This window comes from Lissotriton helveticus, chromosome 6 (assembly GCF_964261635.1).
Source record: "Lissotriton helveticus chromosome 6, aLisHel1.1, whole genome shotgun sequence".
In the NCBI taxonomy this organism is placed as follows: Eukaryota; Metazoa; Chordata; class Amphibia; order Caudata; family Salamandridae; genus Lissotriton; species Lissotriton helveticus.
The window spans coordinates 1,313,344,455-1,313,363,920 of NC_136067.1; the positions used below are offsets into that span (position 1 = coordinate 1,313,344,455).

Consider the following 19,466-nt stretch of genomic DNA (forward strand, 5'->3'; position numbering starts at 1 on the left):
TACGAATGTGGTTGGACAGTACATTATCCATGGATGCCCAAGTTAAAAGAATAACAGCATCTTGCTTAGATATGATTAGAACCCTGTGCAAAATCCTAGAACTTCAAACCGTACAATTTAGGAGAACAGTGGCCTAAGCGTTGATTCTCTCCTGCTTGGACTATGGAAATTCCTTGTTTATGGATTCAAACAAATATATTATTAAGAGACTCCAGCTAGTCCTAAACACAGATGAAAGGATTATTAATTTAAGCTACCCAAGAACTCCTCTGTAAAAAGTGGACTGGGTTCCTTGCATTGACTTCCAGTGGAGGAGAGGATTAAGTGTTAGGCAGTTTATCTGGCTCATAGGGCGATCAATCATTTCATAACGGTCTTTCTGGTGCCTTACACCCCTAGCAGGACCTTAAGATCTTCAATGGTGCAACTACCCACCCAAGGTGGCGTGAATCCAAAGGATTCGATGGGTAGGCAGAATCTTCTCAGCTTTGATCTCTAAGCTATGGAACACTATTCTGGCTGAGCTGAGAAACAAAATGAATGGAATACGTTTCAGAAAAATGCCTAAAACATGGCTATAGTTGTCTGTTATCTATGCGCTTTATAAATCCGCGTAGCATAGAGTAAAGTGTTGTGGAGTGGAGTGGTGTAGTCTGGAGTATGCATGATGTACTATTACAGACAACACATTTTCAATTGAATTGCAATTACATTTGCACAGGTAGTTTTATTGATAAAATATACAGTGCTCAAACGATAAAATGTGGAAATGGCATAACCTAGTGTGTTAATTTGTTTTGATCCATGAAAATATTTGTTTTCATCACACTTCCGAATTATAAAAAATGTGCTTCATTTGTGCTTTCATAATTCTAATATATTCTGAAATATTTGCACAGGTCATTGACAGATATTTAAATTTTGTTGGTTGATAGAAAAAAAACCTTTCTTTCCCAGTACCAGACAAGATTTCACATGAATCTTCTCACTTTGAAATTAGAGAAAGAAAAGTAAATACCAGGCTCCCTGGGAAGGCAGAGCACAACATTTGACTCCTGTCTTTGAACAAATGTAATGTAAATGTAATGTAATTGCCCATTTATACCGCGCAACAATCGCTCCAAGGAGCATCTTGTCACAAATGTCACAAGATCAGAACAAAATGTTAAGTCCTGTTTACAGAATGTGAGGACTCGTGAAAGAATACAAGGAGCGATGGTGAACAAGGTGTGACGAAGACATTCTGGACAGCTTAAAACAAATAACACCGCAAATAGAAAGCCAGAAATAGTGAGTTATAAACCGCAAAGCTAATGGTAAGCAGTGGGCGGAATGCATTCCCAAGGTAGCATTCAGAATGCCCCAAGAAGTCTTTTCACAAACACAACCCTTAGCTCAAACCCACATTCTTATCAGTTCTCTTTCAAAATAGAATGCCATTGGTGAAATGCCCTCCCGAACAAAGTGGCGAATGCTTGTCTCTGCATCATGTTATGAGAATCGAGTGAAGGGGAAACATGGCACTTCCTAGCAGCCAGTCCTCACAAAGGGTACCCTGCATTTTGTTCCACAAAGTGATGTCAAAATGAAACAGACTAGTGGATGTCGCCGAGGCAACCAGGAGCCTTGCTTAGTTTGTTACATGCCACATGGGTGCCTGGAAGTGCTAGCATTCACTTTGACCATGAAACGGCTGGGTTGCTGGACTCTAACTGGGGCCATGCTCATATGAAGACAGACTTCTCCTTTCCATAGTTGATCACTCTGGTTTCTTGCAACCAAATACCACAATGGGGGTCTGGCCTGGAAATATCAACTCCATGGTCATTCCTGTACAGAGCATGTTTACGAGTACTCAGACAGTGCAGGTAAGGGGATAAAGTTTCAGTGAGCATGATTTACCCATGATCAAATGATTTGTTGTGGGATGAGAATCAATAGTGCACATCAGTACAGCTCATTGTAAAGTCTATAAACTTCTCTTTATTTTAGTGAGTAGACACTGAGACTGGGCGCCCTCTCTGCAAGGCTAATATTCAGTCTTGTAGAGGAATATGAGAAAGGAGGGATCAAACTGTAAATGCAGAGATATTTTACCCCAATCTATATTGGACATTCAATTAAGCAATTGCTTTTTACATTCACGTCTCTATTTAAACACTAGAGAGTTGACACTGGCTTTGTATCTAAATTATGTTACTTTTATTTGTTTGTTTCTTTGTATTTCCTGGTTTAAATTGCCAGTGACAGAACACAGCTAGACGACTGCACTGAATAACAAAGTGCATGAACGAAAACCAATACAATATTGTGTTCTATAGTGGGCAATTTGTTCTACTAATTAAAACTATGTTTCTTGGTACCCCGGTTTCCTGTTGACCACTACCCCACACCTCTGATGTGGTTCCCATGCTAAGATCCAGGGATTGCGTTCCCTCACAAAAAACACAGCCTTTATGTTAATACACTGGTTAACCGGTATAGCCTGATAAAGTAGTACCTTAAGGAGGTTCTGAAGCCTTTTCTACGGTCCTGGAAAAGAAGGTCCTCATTACGGGTTGCCTGGAGTTTAGAGGGCGGCATTATCGATTCTGAACAATATTTTCCTCCCCTCATTGCTCCGGGCTTTCTAAGTTTTAGTCTCAAAAATGAGAAATAACCATATGGAGCTGAAGATACCAGGTCCTTTACTGTGTTGTCCTTAATTCCTGGGTCTTTTTCACTCATATTTACCGCCTGAGGGGAGCCGTGTTAAATAGCAGAGGTCAGGAGATTGTGAGCACAGAGCGCATGCTCTGCTGTGACTGAGGGAAGGCGGCGTACCTCAGTGGTTTTTCAGGGGGAATTTCAGCACTGATAAAACCAGGCCTAGCATTCCTGCACCTGGCAGTCCTAGATGCAGGAACACCAATCCTGTCTTGTTCAGACCCGGGGATAACTCTCCTGCTAACACGTGTAAAGGACCTAAGTAGTAACTATTAAGCATATTGGATATTCAAGTTACTGACTCTGTGTATAAGTTACTCTTACGCTGTATTTACAGTGAGCAGTCAGGTCTATCTCCAGGAAGTGGTAGACGGATGGGAACTTAAGCACTCCCAGTATGAACTCAATGTCCGTTCAGAAATATCTTTTAAAGAAACTATGAGCTAATTTAAAGGAGTGTGGTATTGAGGGAAACCCAAACAAATGTGTTCCAGGGCATATAGTCTTATTGGGATCCCAAACATTTTTTTATTGTATGCCTCTGAGCAAACAAGTTGCCTTGCCAATTGATTATGGAACTTTAACCACTACACTTCACATATGTGCTCCATTGAAAGCCTGTAACCTGAAAACAAACTCTGTTAGGCCTCTGTGACTGTTTTGTTTCGCTAATATAATTAAAAAAATCAATTTGCTGCTGGGCTTCTCTTGTGCACACTACAGAGAACAACATTTATGCATTTTTTAATCCATGTTAATTTCTAAATTGGTCTGTGATATTGTTCCAAAAGTTAATTCTGTTTTGTGGCACATCACCTTTTGGGATAGAATCCCACTTAGTGTGTTTAGTTTTTCTACATAATCATAGAATTTTTATTGTGGGTTAATTAAAACTATTGTCCATTGCCAACTCTGCAACCACATAGATTATTACCAACTCCTTAACCTAAACCAGTCAGCCTTTCGCCAATGTCACAGCACAGAAACAGCTCACACACATTTGGGTAGATGTATTATCAATGAAGCGCGTCTTCTTATCCCCCTTGACTTATTGTCTGCGTTCGATACCATGAAACACAACAATCTACTAAACCTACTTGAAAGAAGGCTGGGTTATCAGGGACCATCCTTCAATGGTTTACTTCATTCCTCCATAACAGAACCAAAGAGTCAATGTCAACCAATCTCTGTATTCACCCTGGGGGTCCCACAGGGATCTGCTCTCTCACCGATTTTCTTCAACTTTTTCAAGCAAACTTTAGCAGACTTTTTGTCATCCTCTAACATTTATTATCACATGTAAGCAGATAACACCCAATTGTACATGAATATCTCCACCGCAGATGATTTCGCCACCCTCAACACTATTCTACAAAATACCCAGAATTGGTTTACTCACAACCACCTCAAACTTAACACCATCAAAACGGAATTCCTCCTCATTACTCCATCTAAACACAATCTCAAGAACGGCCTATGGATGTAGCATCTAACCTCCCTCAGTTGCACTTCTCACCTTATATATTCGGCGAGATCTCTGGGCATTATTCTAGACAAAGATCTGCATATGCAGAACCACATCAGTAAGCCCACCAAAGGAGCGAACTACCAGATGAGCATCATAAGGAAATTAAAACCCTTCCTCCAATAGGACGACCATAAATCTGCAGTCCAATCCCTAGTCATTCACAGGCCCGATTATGGAAGTGCTACACTCCATGGCCTGAGATACAAGCTGGCTCATCAACGGGTCTCTCTCAACTCTGCGATCAAACTCGTCATGAACAAAAAAAATAAACACATCTCCCCTGATTTGAAATCCCTAAACCGGCTCCCTTATGAGGCAAGAATTCAACAAAAAATCGCATGTATGAGTCATAAAGCCCTACATTTCAATAATCCCAGGTACTTGGCACAAAATCTAGAATTATGAGGCGGATTTAGAACATCATGAAGCACCACCTCCCTGCTGCTGAAACCACAGATTTTCCACAAAAAGAAAATGTGCAACTTAGCCTTCTCAGGTATCGCACCGAAAATTCGGAACTCTTTGCCAAAGGAAATCCATCTGATTCAGTCTACCGCCTTCTTCAAAATAGTAAAAAACTATTTCTGATGAACAAATGGTTGGCCTAAGATCATACCTTGTGCCGATTGATCTTACCCATGTATTAGTTTCATTTGTTGATCATGACTACTATCCTACTGATCGCCTATGGAAGTCATGTTCCTCAATTTGTTATTCTTCTCTGATTGTATTTATATTGAATTTGTGAGTATTCCTATGTCTTTAGCTGTTTATTACTCCCCCCACCTGTAAGACGCTCTAACACCCTCACAGGTCATGTTTGCGCTATGTAAAACTTTATAAATAAATAAATTACAATAACATTGAATATAAACAAATTAAAACGATCCGCTTTAAAGGCTTTGAATAAAATCTTTCTACTTACAAGTCTAACCTTCAATACAAAAGTTAAAACATAGATTAAACTGACTGCCAGCCAGACTACAATAATATGCAAAAGGCAATTTTTCAAAGTGTAAAATACATATTTGATGCAACCTTCATCTCTAATCCAGTTTTTAGTATTTAATGGAAATATACTGCAATATCCTTACATTTTACTAGCCTTGTGCCTGTGTGCAGTTTTTCCAACATAAAATTTATCGAAAGCCTCTTTGAAAGTTTGTACGGAAGATAGGCTAATCCAGACGAGTGCTAGGGAGGCCCTTTGCTCTGGAGAATGCTGCAGAGAAAGAACATGTCTGCAGTTTCCTCCTGCCCAACGTGTACTCCTGGAGTAAGTGCATCACCCTCTTCCACACAGTTCTAGATAGCTTTAGTCATGCCCTCGGAGTGAGGGGCTTCAGGCTCGAAGACACAAGGAATAGAGAGGGGTTATAGTATAGTGTTAGTTCGTGTTAGACCTGCCAGCCGTAAGGTGGCCTTCCACCAAACGTTTTGACTACTTTCCTTCAGTTTTGCTGAATTCTTTTTGTTGGGATTAGGACTTTGAGCACTTTACCACTGCCAACCAGTGCTAAAGTGCATGTGTTTCTCCCCTAAAACATGGTCTGATTGACTTATCCAACATTGGCATATTTTATGTATCTATAAATCCCTAGTAGAGTGCACTACTTGTGCCCAGGGCCTGTAAATTAATTGCAGCTAGTGGGCCTGCAGCACTGATTGTGCCACCCACACATGTAGCACTTTAAACATGTCTCGGGCCTGCCACTGCGGAGCCTGTGTGTGCTTTTTACACTGCCATGTCGACGTGGCATTTAAAACCTCTTGCCAAGCCTTAAACTCCCTTTTTTATTACATATAAGTCACCCCTAAGGGGGGCCATAGGTAGCCTATAGGACAGGGTACTGTGTAATTAAAAGGTAGGACATGTACTTTTAAGTTTTGCATGTGCTGGTAGTGAAAAACACCCACATTTGTTTTTCACTACTGTGAGGCCTATCCCTCACATAGGTTAACATTATGAATTCCTTATTAGACTCATAAGCTTTTATTCCTGATTGAGAAGGAGTAGATCTGTCATGTTTAATTTCACTAGAATGGTAATGATGAATCCTCTTTACTGGTAAAAATGAAGTTATCACCGCCCTTTAAAAAATGACATTTTTAGAAAGATGGTATTTTTCTGCTCTTAGCCCTGTGTGTCTGCAGCCTGTCTCCAATACACACCTGGGATGGGTGACTCTTTAGATAGCTGTATACAAAGGGAGCTTAGGTGTGCCCTAGTGCCATCCATATCTTGATGGGCCTTCCTGGGCATGATGGGAGGGAGTAACTGACACATCTGAATAGGCTGTGTCCTCTCCCTACACAAAGGGCTGCATACCCCCCCCCCTGGAGTGAGTCTAGAGTAAGAGCTTGGAGGGAGGACCTATGTACACTCCAAAGCCCCTCCCTGAAGTGACACCCACTTTAAAGGCACAGCTTGATAAGTACTAGGTTTTTGACCCAACCAAATCAGACACTACTGGACCTGTGAATAAACTCTGCCAAGAGGAAGGAATACTGTGCTGCTACAAGGACTTCCTCTCTGCTAGACTGATGCTCTGGAAGAATGTATCTTCTGCTTTGCTGCCCTTCAGTCTGCTACCCTCTGCCCCACTGAGGAAGAACTGGACTCTTTGACTTGAACCCAGAGTGGTCTTGTTGGGGAGGGACGTGCCCTGAGCGTCAACACCTACCTAGTGCTGTTCTCCCTGAAGCTCCGTGGGGAGCTCCTTAAAGGGCTATGGGGTAGCCCCCTCTGGCACCCCAGCCAGCTAAGCTGGGAGACATTCGGGAGCTGGTTTCCCACACCCCTTGCCCTTCACTCTTTTGGCAGCTGTCTATGCCATTCTTCCAAGCTCCAGACCTCCTTGACTCTCTACCTGGGCAGCCATGGATCAGGTGGTCGCAGATATCCACTCCGGCAACTCTAACGTTTCCAGGTGTGACTTGAGCACCACTTTCTTCTAGGTTGTATGCGCAAGATCATTCGCTAACAAACAGTGCACCAGCATGGCATGGCTGAAATCAACTTTCAGAAGACTTGAGGACCGCCCTCCCCACTTACATGGAACAAGGACCACTGGATAGTGACCCTCGCGGTTGTCGTCCGCCATAACCTGGGGAATGCACTGAGTAAAACCTGCTATGGGGCCACCACCTGACTCCTTACCATAGTTAAGTGGCTCTGGTATCCCTCAGCGCCTCAACACCTTGCCCATTGATGGAGGCCCGCTGCCAATTATTTGCAGTATTGGAATGCACATGGGTTTTAGGGACAATCTCAATGTTACCCAGGGACACTAGGGTAACCTCACTGAGTTCCCTTCCACTTACTTGTACAAACTCTTCCCCAGGCACTATAGTTGCCACCCCTGGTTTCTTACCTCCAGTGGGAGGCAGTGCTTTTTTTTGGAACTTGGGAACCCCCTTGTAATGCTCATAGTCCAAGCACTCACAGCATTTTGGGATTCTTTGACTCTTGTCAGGGAAGCTCTTTTTCTGGTGGCCAGATTGGGAATGAGACCCTTTACTCTGTGAACTACTTTGGAGGCCTTAAGAGAATGCTTTCATTTGCCCTGCCCCTAATTTTTCTGGTGGGAACCTAACCACCCTTTTGTGAGTCCCCCCAAATGCCTTTTTGGACACTCTGGTGCTAACCCAGATATTTGCCTCTTCAGCAAGCTTCCTGGGGTCAGTCAGATTGCTATCAACCAGGTGTTGGCGCAGCTGTGGAAAACACATTTCTAGTATGTGCTCCTTTAAAATCAATTTGTACAGTCCAGAGTAGTCATCAACCTTGCTGCCCCTCACCTAGCACTTCAGTGCTATGCTAGCATAGTCTAAGAAAGTCCACCCATGTTTGTGTAGAGTTTGTGACTGCTCCTCCACCTCTATCTATACCTCTCACCCTAACATCCACCCCATAGGCAGGGAACCGTTTGTCAATGTCATCTGCCACAACAAAACTTGGTACCAAATTGTTTGGGATGCAAACTCTCCCTGTACACTGCGATCACTACTGCTTGACTCCACTTGCATGGCTCTAATGTCCAGCTCGCTAAGACTTAGCTCATGGACCATTTTCTTCTCCTCCTTGGCTAGCCAATTTTCTTTCAGCGATTGTTCTTTCCTCATTTTACTTTTTTTTAATTGTATTTTATTTTTGGTTCACCAAGAAGTAGTTACAGTTACACCGTCTAGTATCATGTTGGAATATGTGCACAGCTCACAACACATTTTATCTGTATACAATGTAACCTCATATGACAACAGTACATCATCTCGTCTATGTCGCCAGCTGAGTAACTTATCATTACCAGAGACATCCCTGCCACTCCCATCACCTCAGATATATGCCAACAAACTAGGGCAACATTACATTCGACCAATTATATATGTCCGTGGGTTGTACTCTACTCCCCCGGTGCAATACCCGAGGTGGCGTCACCCGTTTCCCCCCCCCATGCTCCACTGAGGGGACGTCCGATTGATGCTGCAAATAGTCCATAAAGGGCTGCCTAAAGTATTTTGGCCTAGATGCCTGTGGCAATTCTTCCACATATATATTCAGTGTCTCTCTGCAATATGCTAAATCAGACAGTCAGTCCTTGAACCGGGGTGGTCACTTGCTACCACACTTCATGGCTATGCGTCTTTTCCCCATCAGGAGCGCCACTGCCAACAGTTTACGCCGCCTATTCTGTTTAACCTTATAGGTTCCTAATAGACAGTGTGTGGGTGTGTTTGGGATAGGCTCGGCCAACATTTGGGTTAGCTCGTCCGTCACCTCCCACCAATACCCCTCTAGTGCGGGGCACGCCCATGCTGTATGGAGGAAGTCAGCTCGAGGGGCGGAGCATTTTTTACATTTATCATCTGTTCGAAGTCCGTATCTGTATAGTTTCGCCGTCGTGTAATATGTCTGGTGGAGATATCTGAAATGTATAATGCGTAGATTGCAATTCGGTGTAAGTAGGTGTAGCTGTGCGCAACTATAGTACCACTCTTCCTCAGATATGGCGGACCCGGCCGTCTCCTCCCACCTTGCCCGTGCCCTCATTTTTAATTTTGCAAGCGCTAATTTCAACTTTCTTCCTTTTCTCCCTCCTGTCCTCCAGCTCCTCTGGGGACAGGTTCCGACACACAGCTCCATGTATGTGGATGAACTTCCGGTCCTGGGAGGAGGTTTCCTCCCTCCCTAACAAGTCACATGTGAAGACCCTCAGACAGGTCTTGTTCCAACTCTTTCTCCGATCCTAACCCTTCCTCCTCATTGTCTGTGTGGGTCTGGTGGGCTTCTGCCCATGCTCTCAAAGCTGTTTGGGGGCCTGCTTTTTTAGCACTCCCTTTCTACACAATCTCTTTTCCTGGCAGAATCCCTTGAGCTGGGCCACAGTAAAGCTCCTTAGGTTGGCCAACTCAAACTCCATCTTGTCAGGTGAGGTCACAGACACAACACTAAAAAATGGGTATTGGGAAAGCTTTGGAAAAATCAAAAATTGTCAGTCAGGGAGAATTGATTCAAGCTGGTCTAGATATGGAGTAGTAGTAGTGGAGTCCTGTCCTCACCATTGAACACCAATGTTAGAATTTGATTTCTGGTTGCCAGAGGCATGCACCCTGTCCAAGCAGGAACCACAATTCTAGTCAGGGTAAGCCAGATACACACCATAAATTAAGCTGTGTTCATCCTCTGGTAGCTTGGCCCAGAGCAGGCAGGCTCAGTTTAAGAGGCGATATGTAGAGTATGTGTGCAACACTTTAGCAATAACAGTGAAGACCCAACAAAAACCAGTTTAGAAAATAACATTATGATTTTATAAATAAAACAAGGTCAAAATGACAAAAATCCAATAAACAAAAGTAAGACATTATTTTAAAAAAATTTAAAGTAGAAAATAGCACTTTGAAGCTATAAGCGCAAGTAGGGTTATCTGGTTGTGCAAGACTGGGACACAGTTAAGAGTTTAGGCCAACCACAATAGAGTATGGGCCGGATAAAGGAGCCATGCATGGCCCGCTGAATAAAAGTACCTTTGATCTTAGTCACAACCGCAAGATGTAGGGTGCAGCCATTAGAACCACCAATGTCGATCACACAGCCGAGGTATTACATCGATTTCCTCCACGCAACGGTAGTGATGCACCTGTTCTGGTTCCGAAGACGAAGTGCTGGTTCAGAGATGCATTTGTTCAGAGTGCGATGTGCTGGGTTTCTCCACGCAGTCGAGGGGCCTGCGTTGATCGATGCTGTGGTTCCGATGGTAATGCAGAGGTTCTGATGGCGATGAGCTGGTTCCATGCTGGCGGTTTTGTTCATGCAACAGGGACGATCTCTCAACTACCAATGTTCCAGGCACAGGAGCAGGGTGTAAGACTTTAATATCCCTGGGTTTTAAAATGTGAGGCAAGCCAGCATGTCCTTGGAGATCTGTTGGAGGGAAGGGTGAGAACTGAATCTAGGAGGCAGAATGAGGTGCTCAATCTTGGCAGATTTACATTTTGTTTTATATGGCTTTCTCAGTTTCTGCCTTGTTGCTGCAATGTTTTCTGGCTGCTCTGTGCCTTTTTCTGCTTCCCAATGAAGCTAGGCGCTGCGGTTCGTTTATTTTCTCTTCTTTCTTTCTTTTCTTCTACATGTTATTTTGGTGATGGACACACCCGAGGAGGCTCGGAAGAAAGGAGAAAGGGCAGTGCCAGTGAGTATAATGAAACTCCTTTGGGTTCGTTGAAAGAGGCCTCCGCCACACCGAGACTGTGCACGCAAACAAAAAGGCTGTTGGGAGTGAGGGAAACAAGAAAATTGGAGAACAAACAAAAATAAAAGGGGGGGGGTGTGAATGTTTTTTAATTTTTTTAAGGACTTCTCTTTTTTTTTTTTAGCTACACCCTCTCTGGGAGAATAATCTTCTTTTTATGCAACAAATGAAAAGAATACCAAGCAAAATAACAAAATAGAGAAAATAAATAAAGGCAGGTCTTCCCCACTTCCTTAAACTTGGGCGAAGTACCTATCCCTTATTTATCCCTTATTTATCGGAGGGGTTTTCAGGTTTCCTTTTCTTTTATCTCAAGCACAGTGCCCCAGCTAATTTTGCATAAGGCCCCCAAAACAGGGTTAATAACAACACCAATATATATGTAGAATGCCCCTGAAACGTGTGTGGTTATAGTGCTAAAATTGAGTGAAAGAAAGTGAATAAAGTGGGGAGAAAAAAACACAAACAAACAAGTGTCAGCAATTAGTTCACGTCAATGTCGCACAGTCAGCCCCAGGTAATGCTATTTGGGGAGAAAGGTGTGGAATTTTCAGTATGCTACTACTTCCACCCTCCTCCCTCTTCTTCTTTCTCCCGGTCACTCACTGCAATGGCCGCAACTCTCCTGAGTTGCGGTGGTGCACCAGCTCTCCTGAGGCATCCACCACTCAGACCAGACTTCGGACGCGTCATCTACGGTGTCTCTGTCAGTCTGGAAGCGGCATGCAAACTCTTCCTCCTCCCTGGCTCTCGACCTCCTGGACCCGTATCATCGTTATTCAAAGGTGACTTTCGGTTCTTCGCGCTCCCACTCGGTGACATACCTGAACTTGCTGGATGACAAGTAGAGGGGGGACTCACCAGGGAGAAGTTCTGCAAGGCACAAGAGAGAGTGCCCAACACTGAAGGCAACCGACCAAAGCCCAGGCATCAGGTGATGCCTCTGGGAATCCCTGCATTTACTGGGTGTGACACCTCCTGTATAGTGAGCCTAGGGCCTCTGTGCATGGAGCAACAAGGGCATTGATCATTCCCCAATGCTAAAGAGCCTTCCTACTGGAGCTGGCTCATGAGTTACCCCTGAAAGGACCCCTGGGGCAGGACAAAACCTTTGCCCGGCTTGTCCCACACTTTTATTAGCCCAGTGCTTGACCTGCCAGGCCAGCGGGAAGTCCGGGCAGAGGCTGAAAGCCACCCTTATTCCCTTGCCTGTCATTGGCACCCCTTTTGAAAGGTTGGGTATCAACATTGTAGGGCCTATAGATCCCTAGACAGCCTCTGAAAGAAGTTTATCCTGGTGGCCCATGTCACAAGATACCCAGAGTCCATATGTAGGAAGCTGGCTCTTTAGATAATATATCAAAAAGAGATAAACGGTGCCAAGACACAAGGTATTCCCCTATAGGTGGACAGGGCTTGCTCTTGCAATCCCAAAGTGCTCTTCTGGAGGATAGTGTGGTCGAGCAGCCTTAGGCTTATCAAAGAGGAGTGTTAGACATCTGCAAATACACAATAGTAGTAATAATAAATGATGCACACGACTCCATAAGGAGATCCACACCAATTTATAAAAGTAATGTGTATCTTTATATATGTTTAGGCACCAGAAACAATACGATCAAGTAAGTACGTTTTGCAAGAGAAATACTTCCGTGTTTGAAAAGTCGACTGCGTTTTTCAGAGGCTGCAATGTTATCCTATGGAAGGAAAAACAAATATGGCCTACAAGTTTTTTGCAGCGATTTACGAGACCAACCTCCTGGCCTTGAGGTGAGTATGGTGCAAGGTCCAAGGAAGCACCAGCAGGTTACCGCTAGCAGCACCGGAGCGGCCGGGTGTAGTGGTGCAAAACAGTGTCAGATGCATTAATGTTAGTCAATGGGGCTCGATCTTCGCGAACAAAGGCTGCAGGTTTGGACTGGGAGGCCAGTCAGGCTGAACCCACAAATGGGCTCAAGTCTTGCGGTGCTAGGGGACGTAGAGAGAGACCAGTGGTATTCTTTTCCTTGGGCCAGGGTGGCCGGGATCAGAGGGTCTCTGAGGTATCAGGTTTCTTCGTCTGGAGGCACTCACGAGGTGGGAGCCAAGGTGTACTCTGTCTCTTACAAGCTTGAGGACCATGCTGACACTGTTGCACTCTTTGACTTGTGCTGGGGGGCTCGGGTGCAGTGGTGCTTGGTGGTGTCTGATTTTTGTGGGTCTGAAGTCCTCAGGTTTCTCTTGGGGTGCCTGCAGGATGCAGGAGAGCAACCCTGCTTCTCCACGAGAGTCCTTATATTTTTAATGAAGGCAGGCAGTCCTTCCAGGCTTTGGAGGCCCGACAGCTTCAGGACGAGATGACTTTGGCACAGTTTCGATGGGGAACAGCAGACAGGCTGGCAGGGCTGATGCCAAGTCAGTTGCTCTTCTTCAGTCTTTGCTTTAGTGGCTGGTTCTTGTGTTAGGGGAGTGTAGGGTAGTAGCTAATGGGCTACTGACCCATGAGGTTACTGTGCCCCCTATATAACCCCCTATATAACCACTCCTGTGGGAAGTGGGCCTAACCCTGTCGCAGAGTTTCTACGTTTGCCATCACAAAGACGGCTAACTCTGAAAAGTCGACTCCACTTCAGGTAGCCTGCCTTAGGGGTGGCAATAGCCTGAGGGTGGACACGCATATCCAATTAACTAGTTTTCCCAACTGTCCAGGTGCCAAAAGGCTCTGGACAAAGAGTGGCAGCATGCTCTCCTTGAGGGAAGGCAGATTTGCATTGCAAAAGGCAGTAGGCTCTTGGAAGCTACCCTGCCTTGCAATGTTAATCTGCAGGTTGTTCTGTGAGAGGGGGCGAGAACCCCCTCTGCTCAAATGTGCTTTGTTTCTGGCCTTTATTAATATGAGATGTTTGATACCAAACATTCCTATCTTCAGTGAAGCCATCATGTAGCCGAAGAACTCATTTTCACCAGTGTCCAGCATATGTTAAAACATGGATTTCCTGATCACTTGTACTGGCAGTTATGGAACTTACCAGCACAGGAAGCATGGCAGGGTACCAGAGGGTGAGCACAGGTTAATCTATGGTGTTTATATGACCTACCCCGATTAGGCTTGTGGTCCCTGCTTGGACAGGGTGCATATTTCAGCAAACCAGAAACCAAATATTTAACAGTTGGGCACAATTAAAAGAAGTCAAACAACAAAGAAGTTTGAGGTGGGCAGCCATAGGGAGGTACTTGAATATCAGCACTCAGGAAGGGGGAACATTGGCAGGAAAGAAACAGTTAGGGCAAGAGAGAAAGAATCATCCTGACCAAGCCCATACAGCTGTCACTAAAGCAGAACTTGCAAGTGGGAATCCAGAAGTAGAGCAGCAACAAAGATCACTGCATATATGGAGAAACAAAAGAACTTAACACATCATAATTCAAAAGGCGGTATAGGGTACCAACAGCCCAACCCACAGAAGAAAGGCAATAGACTACTTATAACTGAGCATTTGTGGACAACAACCAGAAAGTCAGAACATACTTGGTGGCAGAAGCAACAAAAAAAATCAGAGCTCTCTGGGCACAGACAGGCATAAAGAGAGGCAACCGTAAAATGCAGAAAAATACAACCTGCAGGTGAAAGAAGCATCAGTCGGGAAACAGAGTCCTAAAGTCATCACACAGGAATATTTGTAAACCTTCCTAATAGAAATAAAATTAGAAGTAGCCAAGATATAAACCAATCTACATACATGTTTTCAAGAAGTGTCAGAGTTTAGTAACTGATAGGACACCACTGCGCATGCGATGGACATAATATAGAAGATCAGGAGCAACTTTAGGTCAGAATCCAGGCACTTAAGGTTGGAGTACGGTTTGGGACACAGCAAGTTGGGGTGAGAGTAGGAAGAAACAATCAGGAAGAAAGAGAGAACTATACAATCAGTATTTGCTTCGCACCCCACATGATAGGAATATTGTGACACAGTAGATGTAGGAGACAAGCTACTCTTATAATCCTTTAGTACGGCAAAGGAGAGATGTCTAGGATATGGCAAAATCATTGGGTTTAATAAGTTTGAAGTTTAAGTTAGGAAGAATCTTGGGTAATACAGAAAATGGCAGAACACTAGTTAGTCTTGTCATAGAAAACATAAGGCACCACATGAATGGCACCACTTAAACCAATATCCCTAAATGTAAAGGAAATAAACTCCTCTAACAAAAGAAACCAAATTTAGAGTTATGTATGGTCACATGATAAGTCCATTCAACCTAACACAGAAAGATGTATTCTGCATGAGGCAGAAAGACTATTCTCACCAATACCAGGCATATACAAGCGTAAAGAGAGCTGCAGTGTCAATACTCACAAAGGCATACTTTGGTAGGGGAGGAATATAAATAATAAGAAACAAGATAGTTTGCTTTCTGACACTTCATATCAGATGCATAATCTGCCCCACACCTGCATTAGTGTGTATGCAGTCAACTAGGTCCAAGACCCACTCTTGCATGGGGTAATAGGTAACCGTTGAGAACAATGTGTGGTATTGAGTACTAGAAGGCAACTTTAACAGTGTCTGTGACTCAAACTTTAATGGAAAACAGAAGGGTACTTGCAACACAGGTGCCATGTCTAAACCACTCATAAACAACCTGACATACCTGGGAGAATTAGACTATTGGCTAACTGTTTGTTTCACTTACACTCCTTAACTTAATATGGGACATGAAAATGCACAACATTACCATATATGACCACGCACACATTGGAATTTAAGGTAGGCATTGGGGAATTGTTTATCTCTAAAAAACAAAAGAGATGGGAAATTGCTTTGAGGCCATGAACCAGCAAGTCATAACCCCAGCTGCTGCTGCTGCTGTATGGGATGCTTTTAAAGATACAGTGAGGGGGAGCGCCATAAAGATGTTGGAATGAAAACACTTGCTAGTACATCGATCACACCTGTAGTTTATCTTCTTTTTACATTGATTAAATACAAAAACTTGTTAATCCAAATAGTAAATCATGAATTTTGCAAATTTATATTCATTACAAAACGTTATTGCCCAATACATTTATATTCTTTGTGCAGTTCCTTCTGGGTCCAAAGAATTATTGTCTTTGGCAGGATTTTGAGTTATAGTACTGTGTAAGATTGACAACATACACACCCGAGCCAGCACGCTTTTGTTTAGGTGCTGAAAAATAAGGTATAACAAAGAGTGCACGATAATTAACAGAAGTTTAAAAATGAACATTTGCCATGTGCGCTATACATATTTTAGATACTGCCAATAACCATTCTGATAACAGCCATCTTACTCAAACCTAGTGAAGCATTATAGGTACCCACACTTGCATTTAATAGTAGAATGTACAGCAAGGGAAACCAAGAACACAACACATGTGTTAACGGAAAATGAATTGGCTGTTAGATCTTTTTGGGACTTAGCATGGCTAGAAAATGTAAGGCACGTATATGGCTCTCCCTGTAAGGTCAGCATTGAAAGTATGAGACCAGATAACTGTGGAAGGTGGACTAACAACTTTCCTGTTATCCTTTACAGCCATACATCACAGCCCTGCCTTCAAACTTGTAATGGAGCAAATGGCTTTCTGTAGTTGGGAAGATTGAACTTGACAAACATTGTTGAGCCATGTTTCACCAAGAAAAGATCAGGACTGAAAGGCACGGATTCTGGTATTCTGATCACATAAAAGGAGATGCTTCAGTGCTGACAAATTAGGCATTCGATCCTACACCAAACCAATGTAGCAGAAGCTACGAGAGACCTCACATTATTTCAAAATGATATCCTGGTAGGATCTAAAGCCCATATCTCCCAACATATATAAAACCCTCCTGGAAAGTGAGCATAGACATCAGTGGCGATACCGAGAGGTGAGACGGCGAGGTGAATGCAGCAATCGCTGACAACAAATGGGAAACCCTATGAGTATATATCCCTATATCTTTCAAAAGCATTACTCAAAAAGAAACATCACATATGCTTATGTACCACTAGTACATGGCCCCTAAGCTATCTTTTTGTTTTTTTTGGATATCTGGTGGTCTTGTGAGCACATACAGCTGTTTTGGGACGAGATACTCCAACAAGTAAAAGGTACTAGGAGGTACTCCATCGTGAAGGTTCTTGCTATGATCATATTGGCTTGGAAGAAATCCCAACCCATGAATGAATATTTATATCTCATGTGCTCGGAGTGGCAGTGCATTAAACAGTATTACAATGGAAAAAGGAAAACACTGCATAAATATAACTGGCTCGTTAGATTATGCCATGTCCTAATGATGGAAAAACTAATGAGTGCCATAAACCAAACAGAAAAGATGTTCTGTAAACAATGGTCTGCCCTGAGACTTGGGGCATTATAACTTTGAATAACACCATAGGTTTGAGAGGATATGCTCAAATACTGCAGTGGTCTGATAGAGGAAAGAATAACTTCTAAACCAAAACCCCAAGTGGTGTCACACATGGCAAGACTAACAAATTTAATAAATTGTCATGACATAATGCACACAAAACAGTCCTTGTTTATTACAGGGGATAGGATGTGGGTTGTTTGAGTTATTACAGACGCTACAAATTAACGAGAACTGAAATTAAGTGGATGTAATGTTTTCTATCAACCATTATACTTGTGCAGTTTCTCATATTCAAATGGATGCATATTGGTACTTTACCAACAAAATTTGAAAAAGCAGAACTTGGTAAAAGGTTTCTATGTCCATACTCTTCAAGATGGATTTTAGCTACTAATGGCTGTCATGGTTTAAGGCTGGTCAGAAACAATAAGTGGAATGTTCACCTGTGCAATTTCAAAGGTGTCATTACCTTCTATGAAAAATTGACACTTTTCCACGACATTCCAAAATCATATATGCCTATGGTCAATTACCTCAGCCTCAGATGCATGTGACAAGGGATTCTGTGGATAGGATTGTAAACAAAATGGTTAAAGGGACACTTTGACGGCTGAATAAGCGGTACAATCGTACCTCTGCCCGGCAAGGTCAGGATTTGAGAAGGCATAGACCATGTACATTGTTTATATGCTTACTTCCAGTTATGCCGACTGGCATGTAGGGCAGCAGCAAAGGACCTCCATTTCTGTGTTGGGAAAGTTTCTGTACGGTGTCCCAGCTGTGATTCAGTCTTCATTTCTGTTTCCACTGTTTGTTTTCAGGTGTTCTTTGGCCTGCCTCTCCTCCGTTTGTCAAAATATGTTGTTTAAGGATTGCTCAGAATTTCAGGCCCTAAAACAAAATTTTGAGAATGGGCCCCCATCAGCCAGTAATTGGCACAGTAGAAACTTTTCCAAGTATGTCTGATCTCATGTTTGTGATTATTTTTTATTTCAAAAGTTTTTATTGGTTGTTTCTAGAAATCAATAAACATATATGAAACAGACAGTACGCACGTAATACACTTTCAGGTGGCAAAATGACAATCTATACATTGTAGATCGTGTTACAAGTCATACGCTATGAAATCTTAATAGTAGGGCTACAGGAGCCACCATAGGTATGCCTTTGTTGGGCAATAAAGTAAAGTAAGATAAAGGAAGTAAAATAAGTAAAATATGTAAAGTACAGTACAAAGTTACAAAAGTACAAATACAGCAACTACAGCAAATATCCTGAAAAGGAGAAAGATAAGAATACTGTGACATCGGAAATGCAATTACAGGTATGCATCTATTGGGCTATAGTGTAAAGTGACATTATTGTTAACTAGTGTAGTGTATTGAACTAGTGTGAAAGACATCCCTTTATGGCGGTTTATGTGAATTAAAGTACAAGTCAAGGCTGTTCCACATGTGTCTGGTGGGAGGCTTCCACGGTGAGTTATGGAGACCAGTGTTGTCAGCGCCTCTTAGGTTTGAGATCCAGTTTAACCAGCCCTTGTAGGACGCCTTTCGCGTGTCTTTCCAGTTAAGCAGTACGATCTTGACAGCTGCTGTCAGGGGTAGGTCTAGGAGTGCCCTGTCCTTGTCGTTTAGCGAGTCTACTTTGAGGAAACCAAATGTCAGTGTGGACAGTTCCCTTTTGAGGGTGCATAAGAATAATTCTGAGATAAAATTGAAAACACTGTCCCAAAACGGTTTTACACATTTGCAAAATAGTAAAAGATGGGCTATGTCACCTTTCTCTTGCTTGCAATTCCAGCATTTAGGGTCATCCCGAATCTTGTGTGTGTGTAATCGGGCTGGTGTCCCGTAAGCTTTATTTAGGAGCCAAAATGTTGTCTGTGAAAGGGCTGGAGAAATGTTGTCCCTCAAGACAGAGCACCATGTTTTGGACCAGTCGTCTTCTGTTAATAGGAAAGAGGAGTGTGATTCCCAAAATGATATGAGATTCTTATTGAGGGCAGTTTGTTTGGGCCGGATTAGTTTGTAGATACAGGAGACTTGGTGTCCTACCCTATTAATCCTTGCGATGTATTGTGGTAGTGAGGGAGGTAAGGACTGTATCTTGGCTTTT

The 19,466-nt window shown here is 43.1% G+C and overlaps 1 protein-coding gene across 2 annotated transcripts in view; it reads left to right on the top strand.

Moving 5' to 3' along the window:
* The window catches only part of LOC144763448 (F-box only protein 5-like), a 61,679-nt gene that overhangs the window by 19,323 nt on the left and 22,890 nt on the right, over nt 1-19,466 (top strand). Inside the window, exon 1 of one of the 2 annotated variants that reach the window (XM_078649047.1) lies at nt 10,698-10,923. The exons of the other annotated variant lie outside the window; for it this stretch is intronic. Within the exon in view, the coding sequence (XP_078505173.1) occupies nt 10,806-10,923 (118 nt within the window). The 5' untranslated portion in view covers nt 10,698-10,805. Of the gene's footprint in view, nt 1-10,697; nt 10,924-19,466 lie in introns of those variants that run through there. 2 annotated transcript variants of the gene reach the window in all.